The 21,648-nt window shown below is 26.0% G+C and overlaps 3 protein-coding genes across 4 annotated transcripts; 2 read left to right on the forward strand and 1 right to left on the reverse strand.

The window, feature by feature from the left end:
• Window positions 1-142: 142 nt before the first annotated feature.
• On the reverse strand, window positions 143-9,226 carry LOC135929780 (rhomboid-related protein 4-like). Of its 2 annotated transcripts, XM_065466491.1 has the most exons (4): window positions 9,055-9,226; window positions 5,804-6,083; window positions 4,387-4,578; window positions 333-440 (listed from the first exon to the last, which is right to left on the reverse strand). In XM_065466491.1, the coding sequence occupies exons 1-3, from the start codon at window positions 9,211-9,213 to the stop codon at window positions 4,424-4,426; spliced, it is 594 nt and encodes a 197-aa protein (XP_065322563.1). In that variant the 5' UTR covers window positions 9,214-9,226; the 3' UTR covers window positions 333-440; window positions 4,387-4,423. The 2 variants fall into 2 exon arrangements, with proteins under 2 accessions (XP_065322562.1, XP_065322563.1); XM_065466490.1 differs by lacking the exon at window positions 4,387-4,578 and having other exon boundaries at window positions 143-440.
• A 2,590-nt stretch (window positions 9,227-11,816) lies between these two features.
• On the forward strand, window positions 11,817-14,558 carry LOC135929639 (mannose-P-dolichol utilization defect 1 protein-like). The gene is made up of 2 exons (XM_065466314.1): window positions 11,817-11,939; window positions 13,204-14,558. Exon 2 carries the CDS (start codon window positions 13,535-13,537, stop codon window positions 14,429-14,431), a length of 897 nt encoding a protein of 298 aa, XP_065322386.1. The 5' UTR covers window positions 11,817-11,939; window positions 13,204-13,534; the 3' UTR covers window positions 14,432-14,558.
• LOC135930171 (guanine nucleotide exchange factor MSS4-like) lies at window positions 11,823-13,503 on the forward strand. The gene is made up of 2 exons (XM_065466953.1): window positions 11,823-11,939; window positions 13,204-13,503. Exons 1-2 carry the CDS (start codon window positions 11,823-11,825, stop codon window positions 13,501-13,503), a joined length of 417 nt encoding a protein of 138 aa, XP_065323025.1.
• Window positions 14,559-21,648: the final 7,090 nt, after the last annotated feature.

Below are 21,648 nucleotides of genomic sequence, written 5' to 3' on the forward strand. Positions count from 1 at the left end.
AGTTTTTTGTTATAGTACTTCATAGTTGAGTAGACAATTTTAGCACCTATTAATTTGGATTCGTTATGATTATTATATTTGTAATATATATTTCATATATAAATAATAATTATAAATATATTACAAATACAAAACACTTTATATATGATCCGAAATGTTGTGGAATAGCCCAGGCTACAGGTATATTTTATTAATAAATATTCACGCGAAGGAAAAGTAGAGTGAATTCATGAGAGATCTTAATGGTCCTTTAGCATATAACAGTCCCACCAAAATACCAGATAGATGTCCTAGAAATGAAGCTTCTGGAACCATAAATGATATTAGTATTAGCTCAGCCCACATGGCATATTTTGAAGGAACTGGAATCATTCCCATTACGAAAATGGAATCGGTCGATGTGTATTCGGTTGTTAGGACTTTTAAAGCGAAGATAATTCCTAATATTTAAAATAAAATACAATTTTAATAAGTGTTTTATAAAATATTATTCATAAAATTAAATTTAGTTTCTTTGAACTGTAGCTTTGAAGTAGCATAACTTATAATATCTGGGTTAAAAACTATTATAATAAATAAATCCATGCCACACATTGTGGTTATTGAAGTAAAGTTTCGACTAAAAAAATAGTTAATTGTATAAAAGAGAAAAGATTGAAATAATTAAATTAAAAAAATATTCAGAATATAAAAAATATAATCAAAACGAATTTTTTCAAAGCCAATTATCAATTTTTTCATGAAAACAGCTGTTTATTGAAACAAAAAATTTTATAAACAATATTTAATTTATATGTTTTTCATCTGTTTATGCAATATTGACTCGATGGCAGTTATAATTTTATGGTATAGCGAAAAATATAAAGGAAAATTAAAATAATTGTTTAGAATCCTAACCAAAGCTTTCAGAGGGCTAGGCCCTTTCTTCCACAACGATGCTATTGCTAATATATAAAAAAATATTTATTAACTTTTTAAACCAAGCTTAATAAATATTGGCGAATAATTAAAGATTTCAAGTATTTTTACAAAATTTTACTATTATTTGACTAGTATATTTATTTCATTTTTGTCTGTTATAAAATTAACATTTATCCGCAGGGCTGTGCCAATATTAAATATCGGATCGGCATCGATATTGGCCGATGTATTTTTAAAAACTGATCCGATCAGATATTTTTTGTATTATTTTGTGATTGTATATACGAATATTTTTTATTTTATAAATAATTTCATATTAATATATTATTTAATACAATTTATTTGTTGTAATGTTTAAAAAAAATAGTTAAAAAATTTACATTTTTTTCGTTAGACATTTAAAAATCATTCTCTTATTGCAAATAATACAATTTTTAAAAACGGTTAACTAAAGATTTTGGCCAAAAGTAAACTACTAAAGCTTATTGATTTTGCCCCCAGATGGAAGAAAGGTTTGGACAATATTTTGGTTAAAATCTTGATTTAGCTCTTTTTAAAAATCGTCTAAATAGAGCTGTTAAACAATATTACAATTGGAAATATTTAATGTGATTATTAACTTAACTTTTGGAGAATAAAAAATAAAATACACTTTATCATTCGTGAAAGTTAGTGTATTTTAAAAATAGGAAATATTGATATTTTTATGATATTTATATAGATATGGCAAATAAAAAATCATATAAATATCGGATCGGGTTAAAGTAATATCAAATCGGTGAGAAATTTATGGATAGGCACAGCCTTAATCCGCATAAATAATAGAATATCAGTGTGAAAATTATATACTATAATAAACGCTATTTAATAACTCTTACCAACACAAAACTAAGAAATTTTCAACTCCAAATTTTATTCGTCAACTAAAAATATAATTAAAAAAAATAAGTATTCCTAATTATAAAAAATCTCGTCCTTTTATACTTTTTTTGGAAAGAAATCACGAGTTCTACATGTGATATACAAAATCAGGAGACTATTTATAAATATTAAACAAAATAATTTTTTAAAATAAAAATTTTAAATAATAATATGACAATCAGTATGTACAAAATTGGTTTGTATTATTTGATCAGAGATATATAATTTGGTCAGTAAAAAAATGATGTTTTTTATAACTAAGGCTAGTGATAGAAGTTCAGAGAGTTAGAGATATCTCACCTTCACGGGAAGAAATTATTTATATGGAATAGATTAAGACGGTAAGATCAAAGGATTAGTGGTTTGACTAAACTGTAATACATAGGTAAACTGGAAATTCTGCTGGTGAAACTAATTTATATATTGTATTAAGTTTAATAATAATATTTCATTTGTTCTAATAATAGATGGCATGAATCTTTTAATGTAATTATATTAAAAATAATTAGAATAAGAAAATATAAAAATGATGTTTTTTTTTAAAAAATATTATAATATAACAAAATCATAAGCCTTATAAATTTTGTAGACATTTTATTTTATGTAATTATAATTGATATTTCCATATTAAAATTCTTAAAACTAAAATATAATTAATTAATTATAATAATGAATTTATATAATGGTAAATTAATTCAAACAATGCACCTTTTATTTTAGCCAAAATAATGCAAGGTCTCACCTCAAGATTTTGTTAATCCATAAATATTTATATTGTAAATGTTAATCAAGTTCCTCTTACCAGGTTTGAACTGGCTTGTAAATAATTTATATAAATATTTACGGTCCGGCCAGTAAAAAAAAATTGTACAAGTTGCCTGGTTTGGCTTGAAAAAATTCATAAACTTGAATTATGTTTAAAAAATTGAAGAATTCCAAGCTTCGATAAATATGTTACATAGGCTGCCAGGCTGATCCATGGATATCGATGGCATAGATAGCACGAAAATATTTAAAACACTTTTAACATATATATATTACAAATATCCTACCTAACTACCTTTAAGTTCAGTTTTAAATTTCAACAAATTAACTATCAAGCTATCATACAAATATTCCAAAGTACTGTTAATTAATAAAACGTGTAGAGTGATTACCTAGCCGTACTCATCCATATTGATATCTCAAGTATACATAGATTAAAGAAAAGTAAAACAGATCCTCAAAATAAAGTGGGTTTATATTATTTCTGTGTTGAGCTCTCTATTATTCAAAGTAATAATTAACACTGTTACAAGAGATCCGTCAATGGCTGCAATATGAAATTATCCTGTACATGGATGACAGCATAGCTGCTAGATAAACTAGCTCAACGGAAGTATACTCTGAAAGTGAAAAGTTTAAAAATAGATTTTTCCAAAACTAAAATAATGATAAAGCTAAAAGTACTATAGATTGGCCTAAAATACAATTAATTATATATACAGCTAGTTGTGTTCATAAAATAGAACTTTAATTATGATTACAAATTCCAATTAATCTTTTTTATCTGATATTAAGCCTAATGTTTTGAATGAATGTGATTGGCAAAAAATAGTCAGTTTTGATTGATATGTAAATATTTTTATTCACCATTTTCATAGCCCTTTTCTTTATGACAAATATTAAAAAGATTTTAAAAAATTTGAATATAATCTTGCACTTTTGTCCATAATATCTCATCCTTATAAACTACGGAGAGCTCGGAACCTTTGAGATTTTAAGTTATGATTCCAAAACCAGTTATATTAATATTCTAGATTCCTATTTATTTTAAATGGAGGTGGGGAGTATAATTTATTTTTATTTATATCAAAATACATTTACATTCAAGAAATCCATCCAAGCCTAATCGGTTTTTTAAAGAAATTATATTTTCAAAAGCAGTAGACTAAGATTAATGGGTTTATATATATCTCGTGTAAAATAATTTTCCGTAAGGGACTATATGCTGACCGTGATCATCTGTGTCGAAGTTATACCACTATAGTCAAACGTTAAATTTGGTATAACAATAATTTTTTGATATATATGCTACAATTACATGTAGAATATTTCCACCAAGAAGGGGTGTACTTGTTCTGTAATTGTGACAACTTTTTTGATTTGTTACATAAGATGATGAAAAGGGTTGTTTTTTAACTTCCTTTTAAATAAGAGATTCTTGTTCAGTAGATAAACCTGGCGACAATAACAATAAAGTCAGTATAATTATTAGCCGTAATTGCTTGACTTTAGTTCAGGGCAGACCCGTCAACCCGTTGGTAACATCAATAAAATAAGCCCCGCCTGTAATCCAAATAATACTAGTTTTATATTTCCTTACTATTCCTCCTTTTTTTGCCTGATTGAATATCACAATGATAAAATTAATTTTAAAAAGCTTAAATAAAACTTGTGATGGGAAAAAATATTTACTATTCATTTACAATATATTCAAATTATCGAAGGTTATAGCTGAATATTTAAATTTAATGAATAGCATTAAAATAGAGAATAAAATACATATTTTGAGTTTGAGATTTCCCTAAAAGCTTCTTTATTAGAGCTGCAGACCGGATTTAGATCTAAATTTCACCACTGGACAGCAGGCCGGGACTAGATAAATTAGCAATATGCCGTGGGACAGGTTTGGGTAGCGAAAAACTATTTTATAGGTCTTTAATTCGGCTAATATCCTATTGATGAATATGCCGCCTAAAGTTTGTTATAGTCATATTGAATCAAAGTTAATATAAAAATATATATATATTCATGATAAAATATAAAAATAACTTAGAAGATATCCGTATATATTATCTGTGTGCTACCTATTGTTAATGCCATATATCTCTTGAGAATGAAGTGGTTTAAATATTATTTTTATAAATAAAGAAATCAATCAACATTAAGCTTAAGCATTTGGCAAGGATGAAGGAATGAAATTGGCCCCTTCCCTCTCCAATAAAATTATTTATTTATAGAAGGAAAATTATTTTTAGCAGGTTTGTAATCGAGAGGTAAAAATGAAAATAAAACCATAAACATAAATTATTAATAAGCTATTAAATAACACTATTCATTAATACAAAAATTGTAATAGTGATTGGAGAAGATTACCTTATTTTAAATTTATGAAAAAGATAGAATAAGGAATTTTTTATTTATTTAATGATATGATAAAAACATATAAATATAGACCTAAATGCAAAAATAACTATTAAAAAAAATTCTTAGTTAGATCTCCCGGTCAAAGGAAGTAGCTTACACTTTTCAATATATTATAAATGCTCAGTGTATAGAATTAGAATGTAACAATTTAGATATTAATATAATAAATAAAATCGTTACAATCATAAATAAAAAGGTAAACGAAAAAATGTATAAACAATTATCCAGCAGGCGAAATTATCCAGACAGGTACAATTATCCAAATAAGTACAACTATCCAAATAAGTAAAATTATTTAAGTAAGTATAACTGTCCGAATAAATACAATTAGTGAGCTAACAATTATTAAAATAGGTAACAATTATCCAAATAAGTATGATTGTAGTTTTTAGAAATAACTGTAAAAAATAAACCAAAAATGTTTTAGACGTAAAAAGGATATTCATCTGTTAATTAAGAGTGTAATCAGATATATAGACAAGAAATTTTCATATATTTACTTGATGAATAATAATTCTAAAGAAAAATTCAATGTTAACGTAGTTATAAAATGCAAAAATGATTCTCGACACTGGAGCTCGCCAGCATATATTTCACACTATAACAAAAAGTATCGTTTAAATATGTTCAGTTTATTTAAATGGTTTGTATCACTATATTATAAGTGATTTACTTTTTTTAGACTACCTCTTTATTATAAAATTTGAAATAAAACATCCTTATAAAAGTTGGTTAGAATATTTTGAAAAAAAACGGGAGCTAAAGAAATTACCAGAAAATCCAACGGCGCATGTGTGGTCGAAACTAAAATTACCGGTTATGAGGCGAAGGAGATGAGATAATACGACATAGGTCGCGCTCGTGAGTAACGAAAAAACGGTAAGCAAGTAAGCGAAATAAACCGAACCCAAAATAGTTTCAAGGGTTTTCCCTTTCCACAAAAAGGATATCATGTTGTAATATAAATGCATATCGTCGGCGTGGAACAAACTAGCTAAGATTAACCTCTTGACATCTCTGTTGGATATAACGTGTGAAGCACTAATACATACCTTTATTTAAAAAAAATAACATTTATAATTAAAATAATGCTATCTCCCATTTACAAGTATTTATTTTATAAAATTATTGATGATCAATCTATTTTATTTAATTAATATCAGAGGTCTGCAGGTAGGGCTTTAAATATCCCGTAAAATGGAATGTTTTTAAAAATCTGTGGGCCGAGTCTAAAAATTAAAGATTATAAATTAACTAGTTGAAAAATAACACGATGGATCAATTAAACATTGATTCGCTCCTCACATTTTTAATTTCACTATTTACAAAATACAGCGAAATTTATTTAAAATAATTCAATTCTAAAAGTCTAAACCAGGCAGTAAAATGATCAAAATTTAAAAAAATATATATATAAGCCTGGCACAGATACCCCAGGGGGCCAAATCTTTAAAAAAATTCTAGAAGATAGAGGAACAATTAAATCTAGGCCGGGCCAAAAATTTGATCTCTGAATATCTTTAAAGATAATCATGAAGTATTTTCCCTTCCCCACATATGATATTAAAATTTTAGCCTTAAAAAGCCAAGGTATCTTGTTGGCAAAGGGAATTTTAGTGTTATTGAATGGATCGATTTAGCCCATTTGTAAAAACGGCTAACTCAATCTTTTACCCAGAAAAATATAACTACAAATTTTTCTCTCATCTAATAACGAAATCTTGAGGCCTAGGTAATATTTTTCTGCCCAAAGGTGGCAAATTTTACATATAATTGGGCCACATATCAAATCTATAATGATTCGGTTGATTTCCTTCGAATTTACGAAATTATGTAATTAAACTAGGATTTGGGAAAAATTTCAGCGTTCTAGCTGTTATGTATGCCCATTCAAAAACGAAAAAAAATTGAATAATAAATAATTCGTATTTGGTTCTTATGAGTATTGGTTATAATTTAATTATTGATTGATACAAACTATTTCTAATTAGTGTTTAAAAGGTGAGCTAAAATATTTTCCAGGAACATAAATTGCAAGAGTGATTTTAAATTTGAGATGGGAAATAAAAATAAATGATTTAATATATTTTCAAAAGTAACTTTTAGCTTGTTACCCCAAAAATAAAAATTTTTTCAAAAGTAATCAGTTAAGTAGTAATTTTTTGCAAAAATAATAGTTACTCTTTACCTATTATTTTAACAACACTATTTATGTCAGAGACATGCAGACTCAGATCAAAGTCTGGCATGGGTATGGATGAGCCATATTATTATTATTTTTTAAATAAACTTGGGAAGAAATTATTTTTTTTATTAATGACCTAGGCTGGGTCTAGCAAATTATTTTTTTATGAATTCAGACCAACATGGACTGAATATTTTAAATATAATATAATTTAAAATATATCATAGAATGATCTATCACATTCATTCTCTCATATTCTATAATATCATTTTAACTTATATTTTGTTAGAATTTTTTTTAGTTAATAATAGAAAGTAAAATTGTTTTCTAATTATTCCCTAATTATAAATTTTTGATCAAATAATTTAAAATTGTCCTTATATACTCTAGTATGCTAGGTAAATAAAAATAGTTATTAATTTATTAACTATAATTTTATTTTTAATAAAAAATTACATAAACTATAAGAAAGTATTAGTCATTAATACTATTTAAACAAAAACCAAATTCAACTAATATTACAGGTAATTTTTTATATAGATTATTGTCTGGTGGGAAAAGACCAGATAGGTTCACAAACATTCCTTGGTCTAGAGGAAAGCACCTTATCTGGGATTTCATTTATGTCTCCTAATTTTCCTCTAACCCAAACATTAATCCGATTATTCAGTTGAACAAAAATTAAAAAGTATCATGACTTTTCTGATTTTTACTTTAACCCAAAAGACCGTGGGCCCCTAGGGCTCCTATGTATCATTTTTATAAAGATTTAGGTAAAAAAAAACTATCAAATTAAGGAACCTCTTTTAAAGCTGAAATGCAACTCAAATCACTGTATTTCAAGGAAACTATCTTAGTTTTCTTGGCTCAATAAGAGTTCTTATTTTGCCCTTCTCTTATGTTTTTTTAAAATTTATTTTGTCTTTAAAAATTGTTTACTTAATTTATTTATTGTTTTTTTAAGTGTCTTTTAATCTTTTTTTAATATAAATAAAAAATTAAACTTTAAAAAAAAAATATTAGAAAATAATTTATAATATAGCTAAGTAACTCATTTTAATTTGTACTTATATACTAATCATTACAATCTTTAGTTAAACACTAAACATTATAAAATAAAATACATTTTGCCAAAAATGAACACAGGTATAATTTTTTTCCTGTATTAAATGAACAATAATTTTTGTTTTAGAATCACGATAATTTTTCTATTAGATATTAATGATTTCATATTTGCTGAAAAACTAACTATAAAATGCCTAATAGATATATTTTGATAATTTCTTTTAAAATCTATGCCATAAAAAAAATATTATGCACCCAGGCTGGGCCATAAATTAAAAACAAAGAAATATAGAGACCAAAAAATAAAATCCTGTAAATAATTTGGGTTGAGCTATAAAATACTTTTAATTACAAACCCTAGTTAGGTTGTGCAATTAGGAACCTTGGCAGGAATCTGATTTATGTGTAAGAATTAAATAAAAATATATTAGGAAACAATTAAATGTTACCAAAAAATTGAGGCATCACAAAAAACAGTGTCCACTTTCAATCTAATTAGTATTACAAAAAGACATTTTGTTTCTTAAAAATGTCATTATGTCTCAAAAAATAAACCAATAATTTATATCAAATATATTATAAATCAGAACCCTATAAATATAAGGTATAGATTTGCATGTATAATAAAAAAAATTAAAATTCCGTTTATATTCATTAAAAAATAATAAAAACCTTTCTTCATAAAACCAATTATATATATAATACATGCTTTTTGAATACTATTTTTGATATATTACTAAGAATTGCAAGATAAATAACATTTGATATATTACATTGCTTATTGTAGGCACATTTAATAGTCTAAGGTATATTGCAACATTTAATAGTATAGTCCCCAATGTGACTGGTGGTATATTTTGATATCCAAAAGATAATAATTGCATTACTAACAAGAGAACGCCATAATTTTCTTGTCTTCTTCGATTGTACATGCTTTACTTTTAATAACCGGATTTTAAAGGGTGTTTTTGTTAATGAATCAAGTCCATACATTCAAGGTAATGAAAGAGACATTAAATAAATTTTCAAATTTTTTCTGGCAAGAATAGATCTGATATTAAAGAATTTTCTATTTTTAATTTTTTTTTAAATTACGCTGATGCCGCTACACTTTTTGGGCGAATTGGTTGCATTGGCCATTGGCTCTTTTTATTTCTTTCTAAAAATCGAAAATATAACCAAAACAAATATACACCCAAATATATAGCTAAGTTGATTGTCAATTCCTTTTGGGGGAAGGGGGGGTACTATTTTTTAGTAACTAAGCGTCCATAGAAGCAAGGGAAGTCTTGCTTCCCTTGAAATTTATCTTACAAAATTCATAAATAAACTTAAAAATAATCTTTATACTATGTTAAAAAAACTAATCTCTAAAATAAATTAATATAATTTTTATAACGTTAAAGAGATTAATAAAATTTTTAATTTAATAATTTACTATTATTTTTACTACATTAAATATATAATATACGTGAGGGAAGAAAATTTAAAATTGCTTAATAAATAAAGAGAAAAGCATGCTAATGGTAATTTTACGTTTAAAAAAATAAGGGTTGGTGTGGGCATAATTTTTTGTTCACGTTCACTCATGGTGGCAATAAAAAAAAATTCACATCCTTCACGCTTTCCCTAAAAAAATTTGACCCGACCCGCCCACTCACAAAAGACAATAATCACTTTCGTCAAGACCAAAAATTCACGGTGGTGTCTTTAAATTTTTTAAAACTTTATTGCTATACATATGTGCCTCTATGAATTTATACTATAGTTTTTATTTTTCTATTTCGATATAACATAAAATAATTACAATTTATAAATCAAAATTTTTATTTAGAAAAAGAAGAGTGTCCATGTTTTATTAATTTCAATTGTGTTTCCCTTCTCTAATAAGCGATTGATTATAGCAAATTACCTTTCACTAGAAGCCTATTTGGCCAGGCTCACAAAATTTTACTAGATAATTTTCTTAAAAAAAGGAAATAAATTTTCTTTCCAAAACTTCCAAATATTCTCATTGTTATTTGAAGAGTTGGCAAGTACGGAAGGAATATTTGACTTGGTCAAATACGGTCAAATATTCTTAAATATTATTAGTGAATAAAAATATTTATTTAATTATAACTAAAATGTATTTAAAGCATGTTTATTAATTTAATTAAGGTTCCAATTTATTTAAAAATATATTTGTATCATCAAGGCATGGATGTAGTTATAATAAAATATAAGATTTTCATATTAAAATATTAAATTTTCATTTTAAAATATACAAATAAAAGAATTTTTCTCATTAATAATTTGGATCCCTAATCCCACATAAAAAACGAGTTGCTTAATTTGGAAAGCATATTATTATTTAAATCACAACACATGATTTCATAATATCTATACCTAAAAAAAAATTATAGATTTTAGAAAGAAAAAACAATCCAAATATATGAGCTTCCCAAAATAAAGGAAACATCTTACTAGTTGTGAGTTTGATGAAGCATGTAATATAATATAATAATTAGTATAATTATAATCTTTTTATTTAAAATAATTCGTCGTCATCAAAAATGACTTGAAAATAAATCGTCGCCAAATGAAATGTATTCAGAACAATAATATAAAGTGATTTATTTCATAATATAAAATATATATATGTTTTTTTATTTTTATAAATTGTAATAAATTGTAGCTATAAGCAAATATAAAAATCAATTTATATAAATACATTACAAGTATCATTATAATTAATAAGGTAGCGAATAGAGTGGTAGGCATAGGTATTTGAATGGGGTTTGCATCCAGTGAAAATCCTGTCATGTAGACGCTGTCTAGATACCATATTTTTTAAGATTTTTAGAGAATGAATTAGGTTATGTATACCTAAACTTAAAATGAGAGGGCCAAAATGGTCTCCTTGTTGTATACCATCTTTAGAAAGAATTGTATATTCCCCGAATTTGAGAGGGGTTCTACAGCCATAAGACTGTTAATAAATCCTGCATAAACTGGGAATTTTTGATAAAAAATGTTCAAGAATACTTTTCTGAATAAAGAATTAAAAGAAATTTTAAAATCCTGCTTACAGACTACGGCGTCTGAAGGACGATCTTCGATATATATGCGAAGAGAGTGGGCGGCTATTTCGCATCTCCCTTTAGTACCAAAGCCTAGTTAATATGTTTGGAACATTTTTGAAGCATCAGATTTGATGAGCTCAACGATTAACTTAGCTAATAGTCTCCTAAAAAAAGACCCAATTGCAATCGACCGAATTCCACCATCAGGCTTTTAGAAAGAGCAATTAATCTTACACCAAAAAGAATTTGGTGAACTTGACTAGGTAAATCATTGTTCAATATGCTCTCACTAAATATTACCAATGAATTTACAAATGAATCTTGGAAAGGATTAGGGTTAATTAAAAATTGGAAATAAGAGGGGTGAAAACTCTCAATTTCCCCTTCAGAGTTTATATTAAAAGATTAAACTAATTATATTACGATTCTTAATATAAATAAATGATATAACAATTTTTATAGAGGGAACATTTGATATGGATGTTGAAGCCACGAGTGTTGTACAGGTACTTTTGAATGAGAAATCTATTATTTGTTCTAATTGTAAATCGCTTATTCTAAAGCCAAACAAGGCTCAATTAGTAAATACTGAGGTAATAAATAATTAGTATATTATTATATTAAAATGATAAAACTCTTGAATCTTTTATAAATTATATTTCAATAAGAAAATACCTTTATAATTTTTTTTATTATATATTTTAAAAAGGGCATTTAAATGTATTTTAAAAATTTAATTGATTTTTAGGCAATCATTTTTTTTATTGTTTATATATAAATAGCACTAAATAATTATAATCGAATTAAATCCAATTAACTTAGAAATAATATTATTTATTCTTATTCTGCATTTACAGATATTTCTTGTTATGTTTTTTTAAATTTTAGTATAAAAACGATTAATCATATTGCATGCATATTTTACAGAGGCCCCAAATGATCTAGTCTCATTAATTCATTTACTATCGATTTAGATTCTTTCATCATGAGAATTATGAACTGGTATAGCATGGTGAAACTTGCTATTATTCACAGTTCATTATGTGGTTTAAGAATTTGAATATTATAAATATTTGGTAATTTATTTGTAATAAGTGAATTAAGGTTGCAAAATTGGTCCATCAACTATGAATCATATTCATTTACTATTGATTTAGATTCTTTCAACATGAGAATTATGAATTGAAACTTGCTATAATTCACAGTTCATTATGTTGTTTAAGAATATATTAGAAATATTTGGCAATTTATTTGTAATAAGTGAATTAAGGTTGCAAAATTGGTCCATCAACTATGAATCATTTAAATAAACCTTTTATTTTCCAAAAAATCTAGACTTTTCTAAATCTGACCAATTTGGAACATTTTAATTTAACATTTCGATTCTTCTAGAGGTTCTGGCCAAAGATCAAAATATTCAATGCAACATCTATACATATAATAAATTTTATACTTACTAGGATTATTTGACCATTTTTAATATTTGTTTTATACATTGTACTTATAGAAATTTTTTATTTTTAATAAAAAGGATAAAATAAAAATAGATATACATATTAAAGGATTTCTGTGAGGCCTTTAATAGTGTCCTTTTTCAATCTTGTTAGTGGCTAAAAATGCACGTTTTTTAAAAAATTGCATGTATTTGAAAAAGCGCAATATATAACTAAAGAAAGTAAAATCAAATTTTGTTAAACTATATGTAATACAAATTTAGCATGTATAATAATAATCTCTTTTATGGATTATTAAAAATTTGAATCCAAAATTAGCTGAACCTTATTATTAACTAAAATATTATATATTTAAGTTGTTTTATATCACACACTAATATTATTATCCTCTTATATTTTTTAGATATTCTTACCTCATATTGATATCAAAAAATCTATAGGTGATCATACTGAAAAAAATATAGGGGAAAATATAACTCAATTTTGGAGAGTAAAAAGTTCAGATATATATATCTTTGAAAATATTGGTTTCACACATTCGATACCATCTTCTAACTCACCCTTTAAATATTTAGCTTGTGCTGACTGTGAAATAGGTCCTTTAGGTGTTGATAATTTATCCCCACTTACCAATAACAATAATACAGATGATCAAAATTCATTCAGATTTTTTATAGCCTGTTCAAGAGTGTCACTTTTATAATTTACTCATTAATTTAAATATACCTAAAAAAATGGATCTGATTGCAAGCATAATAAAAAAAGAAATAGGATCCAAATGTTTTCATGCCTTTTTTGGTGACCATTTTGATGACAATGAAACATATTCCATAATATCCATGGTTCAATCCCTAATATCATTCCCCATACAAATTATATCAAGCATATTTTTTACACAACCAACTTCTAGCCAACTCAACATGGAATGCACTAAGATTGTGATCAGCAAAGTTCTTAGCTATACCATTATAATGGGTTCACTATTAGTAAAATTACCCCAGATTATTAAAATATTTCAGGCTCGTAATTGTGATGGTATTAGCATTTACAGCATTTTGGTAGAATTGTTGGCCATAACAACCACAATGATTTATGGCTATGCCCAGGATTTTCCATTTAGTTCCTGGGGAGATTCTCTTTTTATGGGCATCCAAACCTTTATAATCGCCAACCTCTACTTTTATTATAATCAACGAATTTTGAAAGGGAGTAATAGTAATAATTTGGCTACTTGTCTTATATTTTCGAGTTTCTATATCTTGATAATTGGAATTTTTATGGCACCCCAACAAGTAATACCATTATATTATATATCGGCCCTTCAAACTTTCAACTTACCAATCGTATTTTTCAGTAAAGCTCTTCAGATATTCGAGAATTACAAAAATTCCTCAACTGGGCAATTGTCTATTCTTTCATACTCATTAATAACTCTTGGTAGCATGGCTCGTATATTTACTTCCATTCAAGAAACTGGTGATACTCTTGTCATTCTTCCATTTTGTTTAGCTTCGTGTCTGAACGTTGTATTGATCCTGCAAATCTTATATTATTCTTCATCGTCAAAAGCTAAAAATTTAATAAGATCAAACAAAGATAACGATCGAAATAAGAAATTGAAAAACAAATGAACCTGAAGAAAAATGAAAACTTTATGTTTAATGATAATGTTTTATTGTTAAAGCTTTAATTGTATTGAAAAAATAAAATTTTATTGTCGAAATATTATAATTCATGAAGGTTAAATACTTTTGTAAAAGCAAAAAATAAAATAGATATAAATTTATTATCTTTTGAAATCTTTATTAACCCATATATCTCCGTCTTGTGGTAGGTCAAACATTACATTTTCCCATTTTTCTTTAGAATTTGAGCCTTTCTTTTCTAGAACTTTCAATAATATATGTTTGCTTTTCTTGGATTCCTTTTCTATAACACTCATACTTCTATCCATTTCAATTATGTCTATCATATCTATAGGATTTTCGAGGGCTTTTTGTTCGAAACTTTGTGAGGCTATTTTAGCTACTGTTAGCGCTGATACATCTTGAACTATTGGCTTATTTTTGTTTATAAATTTACTAATCATAATATGAGTACGAAATAATTATGTTTTTAATTTATACTATTTTTGAAAAAAGAAGCTCTTTTACTTGCGAATTTTTATAATTTCTCGCCAAATTTTTGAAATTTTTTGCAAATAATATAATTTTTATCATTTCATTAGCAAAATAAGAAATAATAACGATTTTGTACAACAATTAATAGTTTAAAAAGGATTTTATCTATTTTAAATGAATACTATTTTTTTTAATCACGCCTATGAAAAATTTGATTGTATGAATTTCCACTCAAATTGTAAAAATACATGTCTGATTTCAGAGTTGTTAAAGGAGCGTGATCAAAGGATCAGCTATCATGGATTCAATTTCCTTTATCGATGATTTTCGTTTAAAATCAGGATGATCGAGATCATTTTGTTGATGAACGATCCTTCGATCTTTACAATAATTTATTTTAACTTTTTCATAAAATATATATATATGAAATAAAATTTTTTAAAATAAAAAAAAATCCTCATATTTTAGCATCCATTATAATTTATATTAATTTTAATTTTTCGTTTAAATTTTAATGAAGACAACATTTACTTATCAGTAGATTTGCAAGTTTTTTAAATATTGAATGATTTTTTGGTTTATCAATGTTTATAGCTAATGTACTAGAAGAAATAATAATTGTTGAACTGCAAAGAAGGAAAATCATATTATCTTAAATTAAACCCTTATCTTATGCTCCATAAGTATTTTACCTTATTAGCAACGGAACGGATGGAGTTAATATAGATTTCCTTCATTTTATAAGAACCACAGTGTTGTAGTAATGATTCACCCAAAATAAGTTCAACTATTTATTAACCTGGCACAGAATAAACGATAAAAAAAAGACAGACTTTTTACTCATTTGGAAAACCAACTTCTATATATCAAGATTCAAATTTCAATGATAGTCTTAATTAGATGAGCTCAAAATTTTCATGTTAAATCACCTAATAATTTTTTTAAAATTCGAATTAATGAATTTTGTAAATTTAAAATAAATCGCTATAATGTACCTTTGTTTTGTTTAGTAAAGTGATACAGTTTACGAAACGGATTGATGTATTAAAGTAAGTGTCTTCAAAAGTTTAATGCTTAAGACTGCGTCTTAATATGAGATTCAGATTCATATCAATTTGAAAATATAACTTGATTCAAAATATAACAAGACTATTTTACTTCTTTATCTATTAAATAAACCGAAAAGAACAAATAAAATCTATAAAGATCTTTGAATCAGGGGAAAATAAACTTTAATATATTTAAACGTATTTAATTTTTAAATCGCAACTCAAAATCCGATATTTATGATTCCGGCTAAGGAGTGCAGTTATAGTTTTTCGCTTATATTCTCTTTATTGATTAGAACTTATTGATGAATTAATAAGTACTAATTAGGCATTACATATTGGCGCACTCATATGAGTAAAAGTACTAAATATTGAAATATGCCACCCCCCCCCTTACCACTTGGATTGAGCAACGCCACAGTACAGTTGTCATAATTATAAAATTATTGGTGAATTTTTTTATATAATTATAAAATATTAGTTACAATAAATTAGTGCAGTTATGGTTTTTCGCTTATATTCTCTTTATTGATTAGAACTTATTGATGAATTAATAAGTACTAATTAGGCATTACATATTGGCGCACTCATATGAGTAAAAGTACTAAATATTAAAATATGCCACCCCCCCCCCCCCTTACCACTTGGATTGAGCAACGCCACAGTACAGTTGTCATAATTATAAAATTATTGGTGAATTTTTTTATATAATTATAAAATATTAGTTACAATAAATTAGTGCAGTTATGGTTTTTCGCTTATATTCTCTTTATTGATTAGAACTTATTGATGAATTAATAAGTACTAATTAGGCATTACATATTGGCGCACTCATATGAGTAAAAGTACTAAATATTGAAATATGCCCCCCCCCTTACCACTTGGTTTGAGCAACATCACAGTACAGTTGTCATAATTATAAAATTATTGGTAAATTTTTTTTATATAATTATAAAATATTATTTACAATAAATTACCACTATAACTAATTTTTTTTTAAATTGGTTTATTTTGCGTTGAGATAAAATTTCTTCAAGATTTTATAAAATAAGCAATCCAGATTATAGAAAAAATCTCTAATTGAAAAAATATTTGTATAATCCATAAAAGGATCGTGATCCTTTTTAAAAATTCGATCCATATTTTTTGAAAAGATCGTTATCGTGAATCGTGATTCCATCCTTTTAAAAGGATCCATTAACAAGCTTGTCTGTTTTTTTAAACCATATTTTAATCCGGAACTTATATAAACATTTTACAAGTTAATAATTATTTATAAAATTTACTTGCAAATTTTAAGCGAATATCATCATTTATAAATAAAATCTAATACCTTTAATAATTGTGGAAATATATGTTAGACCCCCTTTGAAATTGCCCCCTCTCACCAGGTGATTAATTTTTATTCGGGTCTGGCTGATATTTTCGATTTACTAGATTTATAGGCATGCCCTTTTCCAATCATATTAACAAAATTATATGATTATTTCTTAAATTAAGAAAATTTTTACAATTAGACTTTAATCAATCGTGTTTTCTTTTATTGTTCTTGGAAAATGCGTATGTGTTTTTTTTCTTTCTATAGTTATAAAAAAAAGAAAAAAATGTTTATTTTTTTTTTTGAAGGTTTATAAAAAGGTATATACAACTTATCATTAAATTAATTGATAAAAAATATCACACGTTATTTGTTTTAGTGAAATAAAATATTTTTGTTCTCTTAAAGAAATCTCGAGGATTATATGGCTAAAATATTTGGTAAGCCGTTTTTAAAAATTGAGCCGTTTAACAACAATAGTTTACATTGTACTGAACGAAGAGACACTCGATAACTGTTGTGCTACTCCAAAAACTAACCTCGGTGCTGGTACAATTCTTCCTTCAGTATCAATGGTGTTATAATTACCTTAAAATTTTATTCAAAATATATATACTTTACGTTTAAATAAAGGACCGATTTTTAAATTTTTTTGAGTCATATTTATTTTAAAAAAATGTGTAAATTACTTATAAACCTACAAAAAAGGCTAGTGATTAAAGGTCTGCAATGCCAGGCCCCCTTCAGCCTATTAAAAAATTAGGACAGGATCCTCGGGTCCGTTAAATTTTTTAGTACGAATTTTCTGGTCATCAAATTTTTAATATCTCTATCTAATTATTTCCTAATGATTAAGACTCTTATATCTCTCCTCTATGACTATCTATTTTTACAACACCGTTTTATAAATCAATTATGTTTGATTTCTATATTGCATATTTGTAATTGGATCATATCATAAGTGTTTAATTTTTTGTTTACTATATTATTTATTGATTTAATATTTTAGTAAGACAACAGCTCAACACAGAAATAAGCATATTGTAATTTATTTTCTAATAGTATTAATTAAAATGTAGCTTGAAATTCATAAAATATGTCACAATTTTAATTCCAAGGCTAGCCATTAGAATTTTACGAAAAATCAGATTTATAAGGCCCTGCCTAATATTTTTAGTATAGCATCTGGGTTTGAATTTAGGAGTGGGGTTTTTTCTGAAGCCAACTTGGGTACTCTATGCTACGGGGTATGATAAATAGTATATTGGAAAAGACCTCGTGCTGCATTTTATCAAAATTTTATCGCTCCTTAGGAAATTTGATCGTTGTATATATCAAACTAATATATGATGACCACCGCTATATTATCCCCCCCCACCATCTACAATATATCACACCCCGTAGGACTCAGATATCTAATTAGCTTCATAAAAATTGCCGAATTCTCCTGAATTGGAACCCAATCTAAGAGGTAGGTAATATAGGTCATCATCTACTAGATTTTTAGTTTTTTTGTACATAATGATAAATAAACGACGTGAAAAACACAATCTGTAAACATAAAAAAAATACAATAATATATTTTAAAAAATATATTAAAGGAAAGACCGTCATTGACGATTTTTTTAGATATTATATTAATCAGAAAATGAAAAAAATCGGGTTCGTCCGAGTTTATAAGCCTAAATATTTTCTAAATTCTGAAAAAAAAAGCCCGTAACTCGGGTTCAGTTTAGGATAAAAAAATATTGATACTGGTCGATACCTATTCTCTGTATTGGTACACTTCTGATTATTGCTCGAATATTTCAGTTGGAGATATTCGTATAATTTATCAAAAATTTACAAACTTCAAAATAATTATACTTTTTTTAAAAAATAAGGATTGACAAATATTTACCTCTACGTAAAATTCTTTCGCAATACACGATAGACTATACACCAATAATAATACTCCTAAAAGTACACATGAACTAGAAAGTATTTTTCCTGGCTGCCATTCTTGGGTATCGTTTGAATTACTGTTTTCGATCATGGTATAATGTTTGCTCATCCCTATTTTTGAAGATCTTTCCTTTGAAGCAAACGAGGAGTCATGAGATAAATATTTGTCATTCAAAATAGGTTCACCATTACTTAAATGTCTATCTGCTACGATAGCTAAATTGTCCACGGGAGATTCATTATATTTTAAACTTTTTGATTCCATAATAAACTGTCTATCTAAATTTGTTTCACCTTCCTCATTGTTTGGATTATTAGATTTGGTGAAAGTTAGCAAATAAATGTAACCGCAAATTCCTGCTACAAAACAAAATATACCAATAAATAAAATAATGTACACGGGACAAACTTGGTATTTATTTTTGAAGAATACACAATTTTTTTGGCTAACATCCGATTTATGCTTTTTGCATTTCCGTCTAGGTTTGACCGACTCCTTATCCCCTTTTATCGCTTTTACATTCTTGTTTACCTTTGGCATTCATCGATATATGCGTATGTAAAAAATGAAAATTCAAAATGTTATCTATCCTCCTTATGAATGATTTGAACAATATTATAATTTACTATACAATTAACAAAAAATAAATCATCAATCCTTATGAATATAATTTTAAATTATTTAAGTATCTAATATAACATAAACATTTCATTTTTTTTATTAAATAAAAACTATTAATTCATAAAGTAAATCATAAATTTATTTAAATGAAAATATAAATAAAAAATTTAATAAGCTTGTGGAATTATGATGATTATATTTATCATACGTTTAAATGACGATAAAATTTTGTATTATAACATGTCCTCTATAATAATACTAATATTGAATAGAGTTGATTTGATATGCATGTGTAATATGTTGGGAAGGGGGCTCGAAAACGATAATTTTTTAAATCAAATTTATAATATTATAAATCTCATTTTAAAATAATATAATTATAGCTAATAAATAATTATTTTAATTGTCTTGGGCTTTGAAATGTATAGATATTAAACCGGTACTCCTCATTTAACATATTCCTTTGAGTTTGAATATTAAAACAAAAAATACAATAGTTATATCTCGCACTGAAATCAGAGGGCTTTCCCATCTAATTAGAATAAAACGGCTAACCAAATTTTTTAAACCAAAAATATCATGCAATCCTGGAGATTTTGCTCATAGATGGCAGAAGGGTTTGGATTTCTATTAATGAAATTTGGATAACATTTTTTAACTAAAATATTGTAACCGTTCTTAAAAATTGAGCCGTTTCGCATCACTAAGTCACATGAATTCTATGGTTACAAAATTATTTATATGGGATTTTTCATGCCTAGTCACTAATTCCACATCCAACATCAACAAAAGCGCTATGAATAGGGAGCAAAAATTTAAAAGTTACCAAATACACCGCTGATTCGTCAAATTGTTTTAGAATTAATAAACACAACTAAATAATCTTTTTCCACATCTATAGAGGAAATTAATTAATCTAAGAAATAAGCAGGCGCTAATAAGAACATCATTTATGGTTAAGGGTTTATCTCCCGTATTCAATAACTGCCCATGGCATCAAAAAAAATTGTTAATTAATTACCTTATAAAGAAAATTAGGAAATTATAAGGACTTGGATATCAAGGCAACTGGTATTTAGAATGTAAAATTGGAGCGGAATAAATAAATTTTTTATTTATTTATTCTGAAGAGCCCACCCGAAATAAAAATATTCGTCGACTAGGCCTTGTCCGAATTAAATTAAATATAGAAATTAATATTTTTTTTCCAATATAGTTTTACATATTAACACTAAACATAATCAAGTTTTTTGATTCTACAAACAAATGACAAATATTGGAGCTTGATCCATCCCGATTAAATTTATAAAAATGCAGATCTCTAATCAACATACTAAACAGGTTGTGACTATTCTACTTACTAAGATGAACTTTTGATACTATTGCTTATGGTCATATAAAATACAACCCTACAGAAATTTCAGATAAAAAAAATAAAAATGAATTGCGCTATTTGTGTACGAGCATACTTACTATGCTAGAAAAAAAAGTATATACCTGGAGGAGCAAATAGATCCCGATAATTTAAAGATTCTATTCACGCAAAAAGGGATCTACCAATACCAACTAGGTCTTTTATTTTTAAACAAAATGTAAGTTAATTTGCAAATAAAATAACTACATTTCGGATATAATTCTTCGAATAAAATATTATGAGAGAACTTGATCATGGATTTCCCAAAACAGAACTTCAGATGTATATTTTATTTTTTAAATTATACTGTTATTATATCTTTAATAGCGATTGTCTAAAAAAAATTCTGAATACTAGATATTAGCGACAACATAAATCCAA

The sequence above is a fragment of the Gordionus sp. m RMFG-2023 genome, chromosome 5 (assembly GCF_954871325.1).
Source record: "Gordionus sp. m RMFG-2023 chromosome 5, tfGorSpeb1-WG-v2, whole genome shotgun sequence".
NCBI classification, from domain to species: domain Eukaryota; kingdom Metazoa; phylum Nematomorpha; class Gordioida; order Chordodea; family Parachordodidae; genus Gordionus; species Gordionus sp. m RMFG-2023.